At 41.0% G+C, this 21,059-nt stretch overlaps 1 protein-coding gene across 1 annotated transcript in view; it reads left to right on the top strand.

Moving 5' to 3' along the window:
* Nucleotides 1-21,059, top strand: part of UGCG (UDP-glucose ceramide glucosyltransferase) — a 38,181-nt gene that overhangs the window by 1,463 nt on the left and 15,659 nt on the right. Inside the window, exon 2 of the mRNA XM_003810861.6 lies at nt 16,319-16,460. Within this exon, the coding sequence (XP_003810909.1) occupies nt 16,319-16,460 (142 nt within the window). The remainder of the gene's footprint in view (nt 1-16,318; nt 16,461-21,059) is intronic.

Genomic DNA, 21,059 nt, shown 5'->3' with positions numbered 1-21,059 from the left:
ACTGATATCGATTCACTTGGATTTTTAGTCTGGGGGGAGAAAAGAGCAATTGTATATAGTAATCGTTACCATGAACTAGAATAGAATGTATGTTAGTGGAAGAGACTTTAAGAAATTAGTTACTTTTAGTTTTTTGGGTTTTTTTTTTCCTTTTTACTGCGGAAAAAGTGTGCCTTTGCTTTTGGAAACACTGTATTTTATTAGTATAGTGTGGCATTTCCTGGTACTGAGAAAGATGATGCTGGTACAAGTTATACTGATATTTCTTTGAAAGTGAAAGAAAACATGCCACTTGGATATTGTTGACTTTAGTTTTTGGAGTTGGTGAGCTTAGTCACAGCACATTCTGGAGTTCATTTAAAATATGTGAGTTCTTTTTCTTTAAAAAAATTGTTACTTTTTACCGTCATAAAAATAAAAAATGCTTACTGTGTAAGGAATTTATGCAATAGAGAGAGATGGAGAAAATTAAAACATGCACACACCAAAACTACATTACCTTGTTAACCTTTTGTGACTATCCTTCCAATCTGTGTGTGTGTGTGAGAGAGAGAGAAGGAGGGAGGGGAAGAGGGAAGAGAGAAAAGGACTATATTATGATTATTGTTCTGTAACCTGCTTTAAAGTTCATGTGTTTAATAAATGTTTATTGAAAAGCCGTTTTGTGCAAGGCACTGTTCTAGTTGCTGGAAGAGTGAAGAACAAACATACAAGGCCCCTGTTCACATGGAACTGTCCTGTAAAATGTCTTGACCGTTTTTTGCATGTCAATATCTGTATGATCTCTACATCATTTGTAATAGATGCATGATATTTTAGTTTACCAGGTACCAAGATTTATTTATTATTACTGATGGATGTTTAGGTTGTTTCCAATTTATCTAGATTACAAACAACACTGTGATGAATTTATATGCATACATCTTTGAGAAATGATCTCAGTTATATTTCCGAAAGAGGAATTATTGGGCCAGAAGTGGTGCACATTTTAAACTTTGATACATATTGGCCCCATGGAAATGTTATGTATATTCACAGTCCTGGTAACATTGTATGATGGCCCCATTTTGCCTTACAAACACTAAGTAGCAGGCATTTCACTGTTTTCTGTTTCTATTTTCATTCCTTTAAAGTTACATTGAGCACTTTTAAAATATGTTTATATGCTAGTTACATTTAGATGTAAATTACATACTCATAATCCTTTGCCTGTGCTGCAATCTGTTGCTGAATTCATCTTTCTGATATAAAGGTTGTTTTCTGTCACATGTAGCATTCTTTTCCCCAGTCTGTTTTTTGTCTTTTAACTTTGTACATATATTTGACATGGAGAAAAGTGTGTGTGCATGTGTGTTTTAGGTAGATAGGTCTTTCCGTTTCTTTTACATTTTCTAACTCTTATAATTTTTATATCTTCCTTATTCCTCCAAATTATTATATATGTTAGTCTCTGCTTCCTCTTAGTATTTTTTTCTTAATTTTTTCACATATTACCCTGAATTCACCCAGTATTTTACTTTGTTATATGAGAGCTAGAGCCCTAATTATAGTTTCTTCTAAATATTTAGAGACTTGTCCAGAATTACTTATCAGATGATTATTTGATTATTCCACTGTTTTGAAATATTTTTATTATAAACTAAGTTCTGCTTTATACTTGGGTATGTTTCAAAGCTTCTATTGCCCTTTCTTAACCTATTTTAGATGGCAGATGTTTGTAGGATTTCTGCCAACAATGTCAAAGGTAACATTCAGATTAGAGACATTTCAAATTCAAGAGTCTTATTGTTGAGATTGAAGATTTCCTAAAAATAACTAAAGATTATAGCCTTGGCAAGTTAAATAGCCTTTATGGGTTAATTTTTTTTTTTTTTTTTTTTTTAATGGTAAGTGCTAGTGTGGCTTGATAGGTTGGGGCCTAAGGTGAAATTGTATAAAAGCCTAGAAGTGATGGTAGTGTTTCTCTTCTAGCCCTTGGGAGCCACGTTGCTGCGTGATGAAGTGATCTAAGCAGAAACCTTGCTTCATGCTCTCTTCCCTATCCCATCCACCTCATATTATTATTATGTCCCTGTGTACATAAGGTCCTAATGTTTAGCATCAGGCTTTATCTTTCGACTGGAGGTGCTAGGCTAGTGTGGAAATAATTTATGTGTCCTTAAATATTAGCTACCCTCAAGTAAAACAGAGGTCCTTTTTTACCTGGAGGTGTATATGTATGTGTGTGTGTGTGTGTGTGTGTGTGTGTGTGTATTTTTTCTTTGAGACAGGGTCTTGCTCTGTTGCTTAGGCTGGAGTGCAATGGCACGATCTTGGCTGACTGCAACCACCGCATCCCAGGCTGAAATGATTTTCCTGCTTCAGCTTCCTAAGTAGCTCCCAAGTAGCTGGGACTACAGGCATGCCTGGCTAATTTTTGTGCTTTTTGTAGAGACAGGGTTCTGCCATGTTTCCCAGGCTGGTCTTGAACTCCTGGACTTAAGTGATCTACCTGTCTTGGCTCCCAAAGTGCTGGGATTACAGGTGTGAGCCATCATGCCTGGCCCCCTGGAGATTTTTTAAGATTTTTTTTTTAAGTTAATTCTGCTTTCTACAAACATATTTCCTTTATTTTGTTTATTGTTATTTTTTTGAGACAGTCCTTTCTGTTGCCCAGGCTGGAATGCAGTGGCTTGATCACAGCTCACTGCAGCCTTCACATCCCAGGCTCGTGCAATTCTCCCACCTCAGCCTCCCAAGTAGCTGGGACTACAGGTGCATGCCATCACGCCCAGCTAATTTTTGTTACCCAGGCTGGTCTCAAACTCCTGGGCTCAAGTGATCCCCCCACCTTGGCCTCCTGAAGTTCTGGGATTACGGGCGTGAGCCACTGCGCCCAACCCAAATATGCTATTTCTAATGTACAGCAACTTCAATACCTGATGCACAGTTTTTGAATGGAATTTGCATACTCATTGTGTCAGGATAACTGCGATAAACTACCTGTCAAAAACTGGTTATGTTTTTCATGTAAATTTTAGCATTTGGGATATTATTTTTAGTTAGTACGATCTTTGCCTTAAATTCATGAATACTTGGTGTTACGAGCCTTAGTGGAATGTAAATTGAGAACGTCTTTTTTGGGTTTAGTCCTGCCAGTGCCCTTGGACTGTGGTCAAACGTTCATCAGTCAGGATCATTGCTACAGGGCTACTTTCAGGGAAATGAATAAGGCAGTCCAGCAATTCAGCCCCTTTAACCTGAGCCTGGGAAGATACAGAATTAGACTATAGTGTGATAGCTTTAAAGACCAAAGTGAGGGGCAATGTGGGGAGGGAGAGCATCAAGAAGAATAGTTAATAGATACTGGGCTTAATACCTAGGTGATGGGATGACCTGTGCAGCAAACCACCATGGCACATGTTTACCTACGTAACAAAACTGCACATCCTGCACATGTACCCCTGAACTTAAAAGTTGAAGACAAGGAAAAGAGCAAAGTGGAAATGGCAAGATTTTAGTATTCAGTGATGGTTCTATTGATTCATTATCCCTCCCTTTCTCTCTGACATTAATTAGTTCAGCACACCTTCATATCTATCCTAGATGTTGAAGCTATGTCTACTCGCTGGTATCTCTAGCTGTAGCCTTGTGCCCCCTCGATTTTATATTTCTTATTGTAGCCTTTATCCTTCTGGATTACTAATCTTGGATCACAGTAGCTTAAAATCTTACCATGAATCCTCATTGCCTCCGGGTTACAGTTCAAACTCCTTAATGAGACAAGCACAGCTCTGTAGGAGCTGAACCAGCAACGTTGTATTACTGGCATTTCCCCAAATGTACAATGTGCTTTCTTTGGAATTGTCTTTACTTTCTTTCTTTTTTCTTTCTCTTCCTTCTTTCCTTCCAAAAATCTTGCTTAATTAACTCCTACTCGTTCAAGTCATTTTAGACTTTAGTTCCTTATTGGGTTAGGTGCCCCTTATGGCACCCAGCCATCTCCTATTTGTTTTCTATGGTGGTGGAATCTTCTACATTCTATAGTGTAGTAAGCCCATTGTCCAGTGGGCAGAGTTTGTGTTTTCCTATAGAGCTAACTCACTATTGGTTATTTTACCTTCTGTGAGAGAATTTGTGTTAGCAAAGTTAAGCTTGCACAAGAAGGTGTGCTTTATATTGCTTATGAAGCCCATTTTGAAGCAATACCATTTTTGAAATAAGTGATACAGGTAGTAAATTGGTCATGACATACCAATTATAAACAGACAGTAATATAGTCATGAGTGATAATAACAAAGGTCATTAGTCACTGGAAATTGCTGGCATGGACTATGTGAAGTTAGGGACCTGCTGATATAGCAGTGAACCTAATTTTACACGAAATATTAACAAGCTTTGTGACTTGGAGCAGGAAAGATAAATTCCTAGAGTCAGATAAATTGGTTCAGCAGAACCACACAGCGGAATTATAAAAACAACACATTCTGGGGTTGTTAAGCAAGGTGAACTTTTGCCCTTGTGGAATTCATATTCTTCCTTAGAAACCTAGCGTGAAATTCTCTCTTTTTTTTTTTTGAGACAGAGTCTCATTCTGTTGCCCAGGCTGGATGGCAGTGGTGCGATCTCGGCTTACTGCAACCTCCACCTTCTGGGTTTGAGTGATTCTTGTGCCTCAGCCTCCCAAGCAGCTGAGACTACAAGCACGTGCCACCACACCCCGCTAATTTTTGTACTTTCAGTAGAGGTGGGGTTTCATGATGTTGGCCAGTCTGGTCTTGAACTCCTGGCCTCAAGTGATTCCCCCATCTCAGCCCAGCAAAGTGCTGGGATTACAGGCATGAGCCACTGTACCCAGCCGAGTGAAATTCTTGTGCCTCACTTGTGAAGAGCTGTATTAAGGTTGCTGCAGAGGCTGCTTCCCGCCATCTGAAGGGGAAGGAGCCCACCCTCCTTGTTTAACCTTTACCTGTCTCCAGTGGGTTTCCCTGCATCCCAGGCTTTCCTCTTGCAAAAGCCAAATTTGAAAACAGAACTGTAAAAGAAGTTATTTAAAAATGAGACAGACTGGGCGTGGTGGCTCATGCCTCTAATCCCAGCACTTTGGGAGGCCGAGGCAGGCAGATCACCTGAGGTCAGGAGTTCAAGACCAGCCTGACCAACATGGCAAAACCCCATCTCTACTAAAAATACAAAAATTAGCTGGGTGTGGTGGCAGGCGCCTGTAATCCCAGCTACTTGGGAGGCAGAGACAGGAGAATCGCTTGAACCCAGGAGGCGGGGCTTGCAGTGAGCCAAGATTGTGCCACTGCACTCCAGTGTGGGTGACAGAGCAAGACTCTGCCTCAGAAAAAAAAAAAAATGTTCCCACCTTGGCTTTTTTTCTTTTCTTTTTGAGACAGGGTCTCGCTCTGTTACCCAGGCTGGAGTGCAGTAGTGCGATCATGGCTCACCACAGCCTTGACCTCCCAGGCTCAAGCAGCCCTCCTACCTCAGCCTCCTGGGTAGCTGGGACTACAGGCACATGCCACCACACCTGGATAATTTTTGTGTTTTTTGTAGAGACGGGGTTCTGCCGTGTTGGCTAGGCTGGTCTCGAACTCCTGAGCTCAAACAATCTGCCCGCCTCGGCCTCCACAGGTGCTGGGATTATAGGCCTTTTCCATTCTTCAGTCACCCAGTCTTTCTAGACCTGTGGTTGTCAAGTTTGACTGCACTATGGAGTCACATCAAGGGCTTAAAAAAAAGAAACGACTGCTGCCTGGGTCTCACCCCTACAGACATGGTTAAATTGGTTCAGGCATCAGTATTTTCAAAACTCCATAGGTGACATGGATGTGCAGCCTAGGCTGAGAATGATTGCCCCAGGCTGTCTGCCCACAATTGTGTACAGCACCTGCCACCTCTTGGCTTCATTTAATTCTCCATTTAGCCTAGAGCCCACAGTTCATCACTTCATTATCTTGCCTCTTGCCTCACCTCGTATCAGTCTGCCCTGTTATCTTGAATCCATCCAATAATTATAGCTGCTCAACTTTGAAAATCCTACAGAGGGTAATCACACAGCCATGTGGACTAATACTACTACACATTGGTAGTCTCAGGGCTCAGCTAAACCTGCATTGCGGTGCTGCCTGGCAGTGCTTTTTTTTCTGTGTTTAGCTCTGACATCCATCACTTAAAAAAACCTCTTCTAAATCTTCATTCTACTGCATTCTTGGTAGATGATCTTAGCTCCTACTTCATACTGTGGATCCCATCATGCCTTAAATTAGTTTTTTCTTTTTCTCTCTTTACCCTTCGGCTAGCTCTTCTTGAATTTTTAAAGAATTTCAAGTAGTCTTTAAAAAATTGAACTAGAGGCTGGGCGTGGTGGCTCACACCTGTAATCCCAGCACTTTGGGATGCCGAGGCAGGTGGATCACCTGAGGTCAGGAGTTTGAGACCAGCCTGGCCAACATGGGGAAACACCATCTCTACTAAAAATACAAAAAATTAGCCGGGTGTGGTGGTGCTCGCCTGTAATCCCAGCTACTCCGGAGGCTGAGGCAGGAGAATCACTTGAACTCGGGAGGTGGAGGTTACAGTGAGCCAAGGTTGTGCCATTGCTCTCCAGCCTGGGCAACAAGAGCAAAACTTTGTCTCGGAGGAAAAAAAATGCAACTAGAGAGCCAAGGCGGGGAGGATCGCCTGAGGCCAGGAGTTCAAAACCAGCCTGAGCAATATAGCAAGACCCCATCGCCACAGAAAAATTTTAAAAAATTAGCCAGAGGCAGTGGTATGCAGTGAGCTATGATTGCCACTGCACTCCAACCTGGGTGACAGAGCAAGATTGTATCTCAAAAAAAACTAGAAAAATTTAACTAGAAGCCGTCTGTTCCACTCTTTGGCCCTTTCACTCACTGTCAGGTTTCAGTAGAAACTAGTGTTTGTTTACTGTTATCACATTTCAACTCCCATTCATTTACTTTTTAACCGATTTTTAGCTGTCTACCCTTATCCTCCATGAACTGCCCCAATTCTTGCCAAAAGTGCTCAGAGATAGCAGCAAGTACATATGTAATCTACTGGACATTACCATTCTTACCTTGGTCTCTCCAGCAGCATTCAGTGTTATTCTTTCTTGAACCCTTTGAGAAAGAAAACAGCCTGGCCAGATAAACCCTTCTGTCACTTTACTTGCATCCTAGCTGTCTTTCTGCTTCTTTGATCCCCACTTTTAGTCTCCTTCATGCATTACTCTTTTTTTTTTTTTTTTTTTTGAGAGGGAGTTTCGATCTTGTCATCCAGGCTGGAGTGCAGTGGCACAATCTTGGCTCACTGCAACCTCTGCTTCCCAGGTTCAAGCAGTTCTTCTGCCTCAGCCTCCCAAGTCGCCGGGATTACAGGCGCACCACCATGCCCGGCTAATTTTTGTATTTTTAGTAGAGACGGGGTTTCACCATATTGGTTGGGCTGGTCTCGAACTCCTGACCTCAGGTGATCCACCCGCCTCAGCCTCCCAAAGTGCTGGGATTACAAGCATGAGCCACTGTGCCCGGCCTCTCCTTCATGCATTACTGATTCAATAATAATATATTCCTTCTTGGCCATCTTCTAAGAATGCTGTGCCTCAGAGAGCTCGTGTATTTACCTTACGGTGGATGGCTTCTGTATTTTTATCTCTAGGCTAACCTTACCTGCTGAGCTCTCTGTATCTGTTTATTTATTTACTCTTCATTTATTCAAAATTATTTTTAAAAATTGAGAACATACTATGTATTATTGCTTTGCTGGGCTCTGGAGAATTTATATTCTACTGTAGTGTTTCTCCAGTGTAGTTTACTGCCAGCCTGCATCATTTGGTATGGTTGTGAAAAATGCAGATTCCTAGTCTCTCCATCTGGTTTATTCACTTGTGATCTCTACCTGTGGGCATTATTTATACTACAAGTTGCAAACCTCTGGTCTCCTAGATGAGATGTCACCACTTGATGTCTTGAGAGTAAATTAAAGTTCGTATGTTCAAAAGTTCATTACTCTTTCCCATCTCTCATTGTGCCCAGATTTTATGAATGGCACCACTAGTTACCATAGCCTGACCTAGGTATACCCCTCATTCTCCCTCATTCCCCCTCCAGCAATACCATCATCAGTTATTGGCTAAACTCCTTGATTCTGAGTTCTCACCTTCTCTTGACTTTGCTTCCTTCGCTTGTTTCTTTTGTGTGTGTGTTTTGTTTTGTTTTGTTTTGTTTTGAGACAGTCTCGCTGTGTCGCCCAAGCTGGAGTTCAGTGGTACGGACTCGGCTCACCACAAGCTCTGCCTCCTGGGTTCAAGTGATTCTCCTGCCTCAGCCTCCCGACTAGCTGGGATTACAGGTGTGCGCCACCATGCCTGGCTAATTTTTGTATTTTTAGTAGAGACGAGGTTTCACCATGTTGGCCAGGCTGGTCTTGAACTCCCAACCTCAGGTGATCCACCTGCCTCAGCCTCCCAAATTAGCTGGGATTACAGGCATGAGCCACTGCACCCAGCCTTTCACTTGTTTCTTATGCCTTTCTGGTTTGTGTGCCTCTCTCTTTCTTTTGGACCTTTGCAATATTTTTCCCTTGCCTTCCATCTCCCCTGCCTGTACTTTATTCTCTTAACTTCTATAAATACAAAAATGATCCTGGTTGCTTCCTTTTAGTCTTTCATGGTTATTTCTTGCCTAGAGGATGAGCTCCAGGCCTTTTCAGCCTTGTCTGTGAAGTCACGAAGAATTTATAGCAGAGATGAGTCTTAAAGCAGTGCCGCTCAAGCTTGAGTGTGCCTGTGAATCACCTAGAGATCTTGTTAAACTGAAGATTCAGTTTCAGTAGTTTTGGGGGATGAGGCCTGAAATTTTGAAGCTCTGAAAAGCTCCCAGGTGTTGCCAATGCTGCTGGTCCATGGGCCACACTTGGAGTATGAAAGTCTGGAAAGACCGCCTCCTAGGAGTAGTTGGATGCTTCCATCTCTCTTCTCTCAAAGTGTTCCAAACATACTTTGATGATAGCCTGTATCACACTGCATTTGCAGAGTCCCGTACAGACTCTACTTCTGAATGAGAGGTGGCGTGTGCACATGTGAGAACCACCTCTCCTATTAACACATGGAAATGCTGTAATGATTAGACACTTACACACCCAGAGCCTGAAAATGTGAAAGGAAAATCTGCATATTCCAGAAACCAAGAGGGAATGCAAAGCAGTGGGTTGGTCTGGTCTGCTAATTTGAATCCCGGTGGGGTTTTAATTTATTGATATTTCTTCTCATTGGTATATTTTCCTGATTCTTTGCATGCTTGGAAATTTTTTAATAGATACCAGACATTTTGAATTTCACCGTGTTGGGTGCTGGATGTTTTTGTTTTTCTGGACTGTTGACTCCAGCTCTTCAATTCCTTTTCTTTTTTTTTTTTTTTTTTGAGATGGAATCTTGCTCTGTTGCCCAGGCTGGAGTGCAGTGGTGCGATCTTGGCTCACTGCAACCTCCGCCTCCCGGATTCAAGTGATTCTCCTGCCTCAGCCTCCCGAGTAGCTGGGATTACAGGCACGTGAGACCACACCTGGCTAATTATTTTTTGTATTTTTAGAAGAGATAGGGTTTCACCATGTTGGCCAGGCTGGTCTCGAACTCCTGACCTCAAATTATCCTCCCGCCTTGGCCTCCCAAAGTGCTGGGATTACAGGCATGAGCCACCGCACCCAGCCTACCTTATTTTCTGTGTCATAGGAATCACTATCTTCCTTTGCTTGATGTCCAGTATCTTCAAAACTGTTGTCTCCTGTATTTTTTTCTGATTTTTTGGTTGTTTCAGGTGGGAGAGAGTAAATCCAGTTAGCGTTTCTTCATCTTGTCCAAAAGTTGAAGGCTTGGGGGGTGGGTGGTGGGAAGAGTAGGGCTTTTAGTACTAGTGCGAGGACAGAGTCAGTGCTGCACACTAGTTATAATAACCTCAAACTGTAAACAACCCAAACATCCATCAACAGAAAGTAAATAAAGTGTGGTATATTAGTAAAACTATCCTGTAACAAGAGTGAATACATGATAGCTAAATGTAACAACGCGGATGATTCTCACAAACATAACGCAACCCAAAGAGGCCAGACAGGAAAGATACATCCTATGGGATTCCATTTATATAAAAATTTAAAGCCAGCAAAACTAGTCTGAAGTCAGGACAGTGACTTCCCTTGAGGGGAGCATAGTACGTGGAAGGAGACACGAGAGGACTTCTGGGGTTCTGCTAATACTGTTTTTTGATCTGGGTACTGGTTACATGAGAGTTTCACTTTGAGAAAATTCTTTGAGCTGTGTACTTACAGGTGACTTTATAATATGTACATTATGTATCAATAAAAAGTACCCCCCACACCACTTCCCCAACAAAAAGGTCAAGGCTGCAAGCCAGATGCATTATAGGAAGGTAAGAACTGGATTCCCAGTATAGAACCTAGAAAGCAAGTCGTCTGCCCTAGGCTGAGGGTGGAAATGGACACCCATGAGAAAGCTTGTGCAACGTGTAGGAATCATAGGCTCAAGTTCATACTGTCTAGGAAATGCAGAAACCCTGATCTGAGACACTAAAAGAAAAACTAGTTAGAAACCAGTAAAACTTGTAAGACCCTGTCCGAGCCACTTATAATACTGCCCCACTTTAAGGGCTCCACCATGGAGGCCACTTTTGAAACACTAGGCAATTGATCACAGTGCCCTCCCTCCCTCTCTCCCTCTCTGTCACCCAGGCTGGAGTGCAGTGGTGCGATCTCGGCTCACTGCAACCTCTGCCTCCCAGGTTCAAGTCATTCTTGTGTCTCAGCTTCCCGAGTAGCTGGAATTATAGGCGTGTGCCACCACGCCCAGCTAATTTTTCTATTTTTAGTAGAGATGGGGGTTTTGCCATGTTGGCCAGGCTGGTCTTGAACTCCTGACCTCAAGTGATCCGCCTGCCTCATCTTCCCAAAGTGCTAGAATTATAGGCATGAGCCACTGCACCAGCCCACAAGGCTACTTCTGACCTTGGAAACTCTTCTTTATTTTGAAAAAAACCACTGGGATTTAAAAAATTTTTTTGAAAAAAAATCACTGGGATTTTAAAAAAATTTTTTGAAAAAAATCACTGGGATTTTAGAGCTTTTTATTCTGTCATCCACATCTCAAACTCTTTCATGATTTCTGTGTAGAAATCTGTAGATTGGTTTCCAACACACTGGTCATGGCCAAAGGCATTGTTTCCGCCTGTGGAACGATTCTCCAGAGCAAAACTTTGTTGACATCTTTAAGAGTTTTGTAAGGAGAAGAGCTTCTGGGCATGTGCAACCCAACTTCCCCATTAAGCCACAGCTCCTTGACAGTAGGGAATTCACCTGTTGCTTGTTGCATTTCAGTGCATATGATAATGACTAGTGTACATTTGGGGCTGTAAAGATGTTGTCCAGTAAGTGACTGCAAAGCAGTCATGGAGTACCACTGTGTGCTGAGCCTAGTGCTAGAGGTGTTTTGTTTATTTGGTGACTTAATGGATATTCTTCTATTGTTTTGACAAACATTTCAAGTAATTTGTACCACGTGGCTTTGTTGGTTGCGTTATGTAAGTCAAAACAGTATTCTGCAAGGTAGGATCTCGTACCCTAGGGGGTACACAACAAACTGACCTGTTGGGTTTTGGAAAGAAAATATTAGAGAGAGACAGGGACAGAGGGGAGGCACAAATACATTTTTTAAAGGCCCTGTGATATAGTCTGACTTATTTGGAGTAGAAATTTCAGATATAGTACTTAACAATTCTCTTCATCCATAAACCTAGAGAGGGCTTTGTGGCTGTTGGGAGAGTCAGAATGAATCTATGATAAAATACTGCATTCTCAACACGAAAAGTTCTTCAAAGGAGGAGGTGTATCTAATGATATTTAAAGTAAAACATCTTGGGAGAAGGGAGAAGTAGGATCTACTCTAAACTTTACCAAAGTGTAATCGCCTCTAGGCTATTCAGTACAGCTTAGATGATCTTCGTTGCTGCTGTTTTTGATCTAAAGCCTTGCCACAGGCACTGAGATTATTAGTGGGCCAGGTCTCTCTGCTACTTGGCCAGCACTTGACCTGCATGTTTTGGTAGTTTAATAGCACTTAAGGATCACACAGTGGGACCAACAGATAAAAATCACTGGGATTTTAGACCTTCTTATTCTGTCATCCACATCTCAAACTTTTTCATGATTTCTGTGTCTTTACCTGTCCCTCTCTCTGGGTTGCATTCTGGGTAGCTTCTTCTAATCTAGATTCCAATTCTTTCGTAAATTGTGAGTACGCAAGATTCTGTATTACTTGTCTTTTGAGTTTCTGATGTCAGTGATTGTAACTGTCATTTCTAGAACTTGTGTGGTTCTTTTCATATTATTTGTGGTCATATATAATGATTTCCCTCATTTCCTTCTCTTCTCTTGGGTTTTGTTCAGGTACACAGGGAGGTTGCATTCTTGGCCCAAACCCACGTGGTGAGGTGTTCTCCAAGAAGACTGTTTTCTTTTTTGTTTTTGTTTTTGTGTGAGATGGAGTCTCTCTCTGTTGCCCACGCTGAAGTGCAGTGGCACGATCTCTGCTCATTGCAGCCTCTGCCTCCCAGGTTCAAGGGATTCTCATGCCTCAGCCTTCCAAGTAGCTGGGACCACAGGTGCACACCACCATGCCTGGCCATATTTTGTATTTTTTAGTAGAGATGGAGTTTCACCATGTTGACCAGGCTGGTCTCAAACTCCTGACCTCAAGTGATCCACCTGCCTCCACCTTTGAAAGTGCTGGGATTGCAGGCATGAGCCACTGTGCCTGGCCAAGACTTTTTTCTTTTATTCTATTTCACTGCGGACTGAATCCAAGATAGAGAGCATCCGCATCTTCCCTCTATGGACCAGGATTTTTCTGCTTGCCTTTCAGGGAGTCCAGATTTACCCAAGGCTCTCAGAACAGTTGTCCTGTCATTCTTATCTCAGGCTTCTCTCCATCTCCAGGTCACCAAGGACCAATAGATGGTCAGGAGGCAAGCATGGACTCTAGCACTCAGTCACTGAAGAGGTTTTTTTCTCATTTCTGACCTTAGAGACTCTTCTTTATTGTCCTAACGGTTCAATTATGTATTTTAAAACATGCTTTTACTACACTTGTATTAAAGAGGAAGAGAGAAAAGTTTATGAATATGTACATATATAATTCGTATATACCATAAATGTGTGTATATATTTTGACTTGTATATGCATTTTTAAAACCTCTGGAAGGACAAGAAACTAGTAATGCTGGGGAAGCAGTAATGGAAGCAGGCAGATGGGGGGCCAGTGGTGACAGATTTCTTTTATCAGACCCTCTTAATATTTTTAGTGATTTGAACCATATCAGTATATTACCAGTTCAGGGGCTGAACGTGGTGGCTCATGCCTGTAATCCCAGCACTTTGAGAAGCCAAGGCAGGAGGATTCTTTGAGCCTAGGAGTTCAAGACCAGCCTGGGCAATATAGTGAGACCCCATCTCCATAAAAAAATAAAAAAATTAGCCTGGTGTGGTGGAGTGTACCTGTTATCCTAGCTACTGGGGAGGCTAAGGTGGCAGGATCACTTGAGCCTGGGAGATGCGGATAATTACACCACTGCATGCCAGCCTGAGCAACGGAGCAAGACCCTATCTCATATATGTATATTCAACAGGATATATATACATATATATATATATTCAACAGGATATGTATATATATTCAACAGGATATATATATATATTCAACAGGATATATATATATATATATCCTGTTGAATCAATTAATTGTGTAATATAAACTTTTTTCCCCAGCAGTCTAGATGTTCTTTACCCGGTGGGTTTCAGGCATCTAGTCTGCTATTTTGTTAGAAATAGAATAGTGATTATTTTTGTGGTTATGTGCGTTTTAGATCATGGTTTTACCTGTCTGGTCCTCCAGATGAACTCTGTAGAGCAATATTTTCCAAACTATCTATGGCAAAGCAGTTGTCCTTTAAAATTATCCAATCTGGCTGGGTGTAGTGGTTCACACCTGTAATCCCAGCACTTTGGGAAGCCGAGGCGGGCAGATCACTTAAGATGAGGAGTTCAAGACCAGCCTGGCCAACATGGTGAAACCCTGTGTCTACTAAAAATACAAAAAGTTAGCTGGGCGTGGTGGTGCATGCCTGTAATCCCAGCTACTTGGGAGGCTGAGGCAGGGAAATCATTTGAACCCGGGAAGCGAAGGTTGCAGTAGCTGAGATCGCACCACTGCACTCCAGCCTGGGTGGCAGAGCAAAACTCTGTCTTAAAAAAATAAAAAAAAAATTCCAATCTGCCATGAGCCAATACTTTGGTAAACTACAATAAAAATAAATTGCTGATCACATGCTTAATGTCATGGCAATGTTAAATTGCTATACAAGTTTCTAAAAGGTTTCACTCAATTGTTTCTCACTTGCAAACCAGTAAAAAGCAATGCTGGACCAGACCACACTTTGAGTAGCACTGCGATAGATGGTGCTCCAGTATTTTCTGGTACTTGGTGTGTCAGAAATTGATACCACCCTGTTCTTTAAGTTTCTTGTTGGTTTTAAAGTTTTTCCATTGTAAACCTGGTGTGTGTGTGTGTGCGTGTGTGCATGTGTGTGTAAAACTGTATGGCTTTATCTAAAACGTTAGATGTTTGCTACAGCACACACCTGCCTTAGTTAGAGACCAAGCCCGTGGCTAAGTGGTCTGGGTGGTGGTACTGATGTCCCTCCAAAAGTCTTTCCCAGTTTAATAGTGGATTTTATCAAATCAAGATGCATTGATGCAAGTATTTTTTGATCATCTAGAAGTTCTCATTGGTTGATTTTCACAGTAAGTCAGAGCTGCCATCTGCCTGGCAGCAATTGTAAGGTACCATTGATGTCAGAGATGTTAAAATGTGGAAGAACATGTGTCTTAGAATATCTTGCAGATGGACCCATGATGTTCTAGTGCCTAATTACTGTCGAATGCTTGGAGACTTGCTTATGAGAAGTACTTGTCACGTATTTACGAGAAGTAGGAGGAAGGCTTCAGTGGCTTCCTTTAGAAACTTCACCACTGTATTGAATGGCATCTTTTTGCGACAGCCTGATGTTAACTGGGGCACGTTCTGTCTTCTCTGGCATTGCTTCTTTCTTTTTTTTGAGATGGAGTCTCACTCTGTCGCCCAGGCTGGAGTGCAGCGGCACAATCTTGGCTCACTGCAACCTCCACCCCCGGGTTCAAGTGATTCTTCTGCCTCAGCCTCCCGAGTAGCTGGGATTATAGGCACCCACCACCACGCCCAGCTAATTTTTTTTTTTTTTTTTTAGTAGAGATGGAGTTTCACTGTGTTGGCCAGGCTGGTCTCGAACTCCTGACCTCAAGTGATCCACCCGCCTCAGCCTCCCAAAGTGCTGGGATTACACAGGCGTGAACCACTGCACCTGTGTGGCATTGCTTCTTTCATTAGGAGCCCTGCTGTGCTGCAGCATCCTTGCAATGGACCAGCAGTGAGAACGTTGGCCATTTGGTCACTTATCTATGAACTGGTGGCACGGGTATATCTTCCAGTGTCATTAATAGACATTTTTCTCATCATTGAGTTTTTTTCTTACTTTCAGTTTCCTTCTGTTCTACCCCTGCCATTCTGACCTTATTAATATTGGGAGTTCCAGTTGTCCCATTATCTTGCTTGCCATGCAGACTGCTTGACACTTCTTTTAACTGTGTATTATCCCACTGCAAAGAAATTTCTCAGAAAGTTCTGGTTATCCTTTCATAATTTTCTGCTGCAGACGGTGTTTTATTTTACCTGTTTTTATAGTTCTGTGGCCACTTCAGTGGCAATTTAAGAGGAAGAGGAGTTAATCTTTGGGCTAACACTGCCATTCATTTCTTCACCATGTATTTTATTGAAATGCCTGCGCTATGCCTGGCATAGTTCTGTGAGTATAGCAATAGTCAGAGAGTAGTACATCATGGGTATTCAATCTTTTGGCTTCCCTTGGTCATATTGGAAGAAGAAGAATTGTCTTGGGTCACATATAAAATACACTAACAATAGCTGATGAGCTTTAAAAAATCGCAAAAAATCTCATAATGTTTTAAGAAAGTTTATGAATTTGTTTTGGACCGCATTCAAAGCCATGCTTACCTGGTTCTACTTCCCTTCATGTTTAGATCCTCTTTTAGAAACATGTCAAGTGTTAAAAATCTTAACTTAGAATTTAGTGATTTATTGATAGCTTGTCAGTGCTTTGATTTGACACTAATGTATTCTATAGAAATAATTTTTATATCATTTGCTTTTTAGCCGATTACACCTCAACAAGAAGGCAACTGACAAACAGCCTTATAGCAAGCTCCCAGGTGTCTCTCTTCTGAAACCACTGAAAGGGGTAGATCCTAACTTAATCAACAACCTGGAAACATTCTTTGAATTGGATTATCCCAAAGTAAGTTCAGTGTTACGGTTTTTTGTTTTGTTTTGTTCCCCTCATGATAAACATTTAGGGATTTTAACACTGTATAAGGTGAAGGTATTAAAAATTCATGATGATATTGGCCTCATAAAATATAACCTTTAGTAGTAGTCATCACAGAACAGAAATAGGTTGAGGAAGGGGTGTAAATTTCCTTTCTAACCACCTATATGTCCGTGTGAAGTAGAGATCCCTGAGTAAACCTTCTGAAACGCAGACATTGTCAAGTGCGTGGTAGTTTGAAAATAAAAATTTTCTTCCATAAGAGCTGGATATGAACAATAGGAAGAGGAGACAAGGAGAGGGAGAAAGCAGTGTTAGTGGTCTGAAATGGGTTGCAGTACAGCCAGAACTAAACGTGACTTCTCCGGAGAAACTGGCTTTGAGCCAAGAATAGATTACAGTTAGTGGTACGGTAGGGTTTCATCTTACCTCATTTTTAATTTCCTTACTGTTCTGATTTTAATAGCTAATTGTATTGCTTATACCATTTATCTATATAATCTGTATATCTGTAAACTCAGTGTACTCCCTTAATTGGAGACCTTCCAGTTTTCTTGAGATGAAAGTATTCTTTTTATCACTTTGCTTTAGTAGTCCACCTGTAGTTTCTTAGGATAACTTAATATTCTTTGATTTTTGTACTTAGCTTTACAGCAGCTTTGTATTAAATTGCTTGAGACTGCTTTTGAAAGGGCATTTTGGTGGTAACAGATCACTTGTGAGAAGAATGTGTCTTTAAGCTTCTACCCACTTGACTTTCAGTACAGTTTAGTTTTCCCTTTGCGGTCTCTATTCACTTGCCTCAATTTTTACCCTATTGCCTCAGTTTTTCCATAGCTGTTTTTGCTACTGGGAGAGTCGTCCCTCTTAATTTTTTTAGACAGGGTAGCTCAAATAATCAGAAGGAAGATGATATGCGCACTACACTTCTTATGGTGACTGGTTTTCATGCTCTTATTTCTTTTCTTTTAGCCTTTATTTTTCTCGGTAGCACCAATGAAAAGAATAGAGAAGACACAGATGTGATAGCCTTAATGCAGCACTTATTAAGTAGGTAGACATGAGTATCATTCAGTTGTATTTTTAGTGTTTTTATATTATTGCTTTGGAGTTTTGGAGTTTAGAAGCCAATTTTGGAGTATTGGAAGCTGTTTTGAAGCAAAAAAAATTATATGTTCTAGTTTGTGTGTGTTTATATGCTTAATAATTTTAGATATTTGAATTAAATACATGTGTTAACTTCAATCAATTAAATATATAATTTTTAAATAAGATATAATTGTATATACTTGTTTTTTCAAACTAAAAAATGGTAAAACTTAGCCTTTTGTAATTGAGAAAGATATAAATAAAATTAATTGTAAAATAAGCTTTGCAGTAAGAAAAATGGGAGATTTTCAAGCTCCATAAAAGTAAATGCAAAGGAGAATTAATGTTTACGAATGAAAGAAATTTTCTGTTGATTATGAATGAATCTTAGAGCATAGCTTAGAGTCATATGCATTATCATTGTGAAACTTAATCTCACATTTCAGTTTTTTAACCATCCTCTTTCACTTTCCCCATTCAGCCACTCTTAAAATTGGTCATGGAATTTTTATGTTGTAGTGCTTGTGAGATGATAGTCATGGGATTTAAATGCTTGAGGAAGTCAGTGAGGGGTTTAGTTGTAGAAAGAATGGTTTTTTGTGTTCGTTTTTGTTTTTAAGACAGTATTTTGCTTTGTCACCTAGACTGGAGCATAGTGGCACAGTCGTGGCTCACTGCAGCCTCGGCCTCCCAGGCGCAACCAGTCCTCCCACCTCACCCTCCCTGGTAGCTGGGGCTATGGGCATGTGCTACCACACCTGGCTGATTTTTGTATTTTTTGTAGAGGGTGTTGCCATGTTGCCGGGGCTGGTCTTGAACTCTTGGGCTCAAGCAATCCCCCCACCTCAGCCTCCCAAAGTGCTGGGATTACAGACATGAGCCACCATGCCCTACTGAAAGAATTTTAAAAAGTAACCCCAGGGTTATATGTATCCATTGATTATGAGCATTTCTAATGACCCCATAACTGATTTCTTGTGAATGAAGATTTTGGCCAGGCGTGGTGGCTTGTGCTTGTAATCCCAGCACTTTGGGAGGCTGAGGTGGGAGGATTGCTTGAGGCCAGGTGTTCAAGACCAGCCTGGGCAACACAGTGAGACCCCCACCTTCAAAAAAATAAAAATTAAAAAATTGAAATAAAAAATTGTTTTGGAAATTACAGTTTAGAATGATCTCAAGAGCTCTTGTTTTCACTTAGACTAGTAGCTCTTTTTCCATTTAGTTATATCATTTAAGTGGGTTGAGGAGAAAGCTATTTTGACATTCATTGTAAGATGAAGAATAGCATCTGCAGATTATTTTATTCTTTGTTAGTACAGAATTTTATTTTCTAATTATAAAAGTATATTTAGCTGTATAAATAGAAAGTTTGGAAAGCAGAGGAGAAGTGCAAAGTACCTGCAATCTAAGGGAAATATTTGATCTCACAGCATTTTATTTACTTGGTGAAAACCAAATACAATGGCAAATGTTCCACAGGAGACTAAAGTTAAACCACTGAAATCACGCATATCTGAGCGTGAACAGACAAGGCATTTGTGTCACCAAGAAGTCAAGGAGACCCAAAATAAACATTTACGTGACTGCCAGGCGCAGTGCCCTTTCATATTTGCATTTTGCCTGGTGTGAACATCGTTTTACCAGAGTATGGAAATGTTTTCATTTTGGACATAACTTTCTCTTCTGATATTCGATTGGGACTATCATAGGCCATTTGGGGGAAAATAATAAAACATATCTTCAAGTTTTAAAATTTTACTTAATTTTGGACATGTGCAAGAAAATTTACTGCTACTGGTACTTGCTCTGAATTTCTAGGTTTCAATTTTGGTGAGACTAGACTAGTTGCTCTGAAAGATCTCTGCGCTGTATTCATCTCACAAATCTACTTTTATACTGATACTCATTCCTTGGGAAGACATAAAAGAATGAAAAGGTGATGCAGTTCATTTTCCACAGCATTGAACACTCATTTGTCACCAGCGTAGAAGGGATTTGGGGAGAGATTAAGCAGTAGCAGGAATAGTCAATAATCTGCATCTAAAGTGGCTTGCTGTCTTTACTTCAGTAAATTCTGGCCATGTGAAGAATACCTAAATCAACTATCAGAGTTATTAACAGTGAACCTGTCATAACTATGATTTTTTTTTCTTTTTTGCAATTATAGAATTGACTTTTTTTTTTCCTTTTGAGGCAGAGTCTTGCTCTGTCACCCGGGCTGGAGTACAATGCCACAATCTCGGCTCACTGCCACTTCCGCCTCTTGGGTTCAAGCAATTCTCCTGTGTCAGCCTCCCGAGAAGTTGGGATTACAGGCGCATGCCACTACCGCTGGCTAATTTTTATATTTTTAGTAGAGACAGGATTTCATCATGTTGGCCAGGGTGGTCTTGAACTCCTGACCTCAGCTGATTCCCCTGCCTCCGCCTCTTAAAGTGCTGGGATTGCAGGTGTGAGCCACCGTGCCTGGCCTGATTTAACAATTTTAATACAGGGATTCTTAGCAAATAAAATATCTCATCAAATTGTGAAGACACAGAGCTGTTAGCTGAAAAATGATTCCTGGTTAAAATCTGATACTTTAGAAAATACTTGGAATGCTGCCTCCAATTTGGTGTAATTTCCAATATCAAAAACAAATGAATCTTATGTATTTGAGTCTGAACTTTTTTTTGGATAATATGAATATGAGTCTCATTTACACTCTGGCTAATCAGAAAGTGTTTGTTTTTAATTAAAAATTATGTTTAAGCAGTGTAATCAATAAAAATTAAAACTTCAAACCTTGCATCTGAATAAAGGCAGACTGTACCTCCCTTACTTATAACCTCCCTACTTAACACTAGTATAGCATTTTTCTTCCCATTGAGTATATTTCTAGTACTATATTTTTACAAAGTTTTCTCTTGCTGGGGAAAATAAAAGCTAAGATTAGTTTTTTATTGTACTTTATGGAATTGCATTACTTATAAACATTTCCTTTCATCATATGTACTCATACTCACAAAATAGCATTAAAAAAGCATTAAAGGCTGGGCATAGTGGCTCATGCCTGTAATACCAGTACTTTGGAAGGCTGAGGTGGGCAGATCACTTGAGCCCAAGCATTCAAGACCAGCTCGTCGTCTGTACTAAAAATACAAAAATTAGCCAGGTGTGGTGGTGCACACCTATAGTCCCAGCTACTCGGGAGGCTGAGGTGGGAGGATTGCTTGAGCCTGGGAAGTTGAGGCTATAGTGAGCCAAGATCACGCCACTGCACTCCAGCCTGGGTGACAGTGAAAGACCCTGTCTCAAAAAAAACCATTAAAGAAACTATGCTGGCTGGGCACAGTGGCTCACACCTGTAATCCCAGCACTTTGGGAGGCCGAGGCAGGCAGATCACGAGGTCAGGAGATTGAGACCATCCTGGCTAGCACAGTGAAACTCCGTCTCTACTAAAGAAAAATACAAAAAATTAGCCAGGCGTGGTGGCGGAT

This window comes from Pan paniscus, chromosome 11 (assembly GCF_029289425.2).
Source record: "Pan paniscus chromosome 11, NHGRI_mPanPan1-v2.0_pri, whole genome shotgun sequence".
Lineage (NCBI taxonomy): Eukaryota > Metazoa > Chordata > Mammalia > Primates > Hominidae > Pan > Pan paniscus.
The sequence above is the reverse complement of the archived record's forward strand: the minus strand, read 5'-3'. Positions and strand labels throughout refer to the sequence as shown.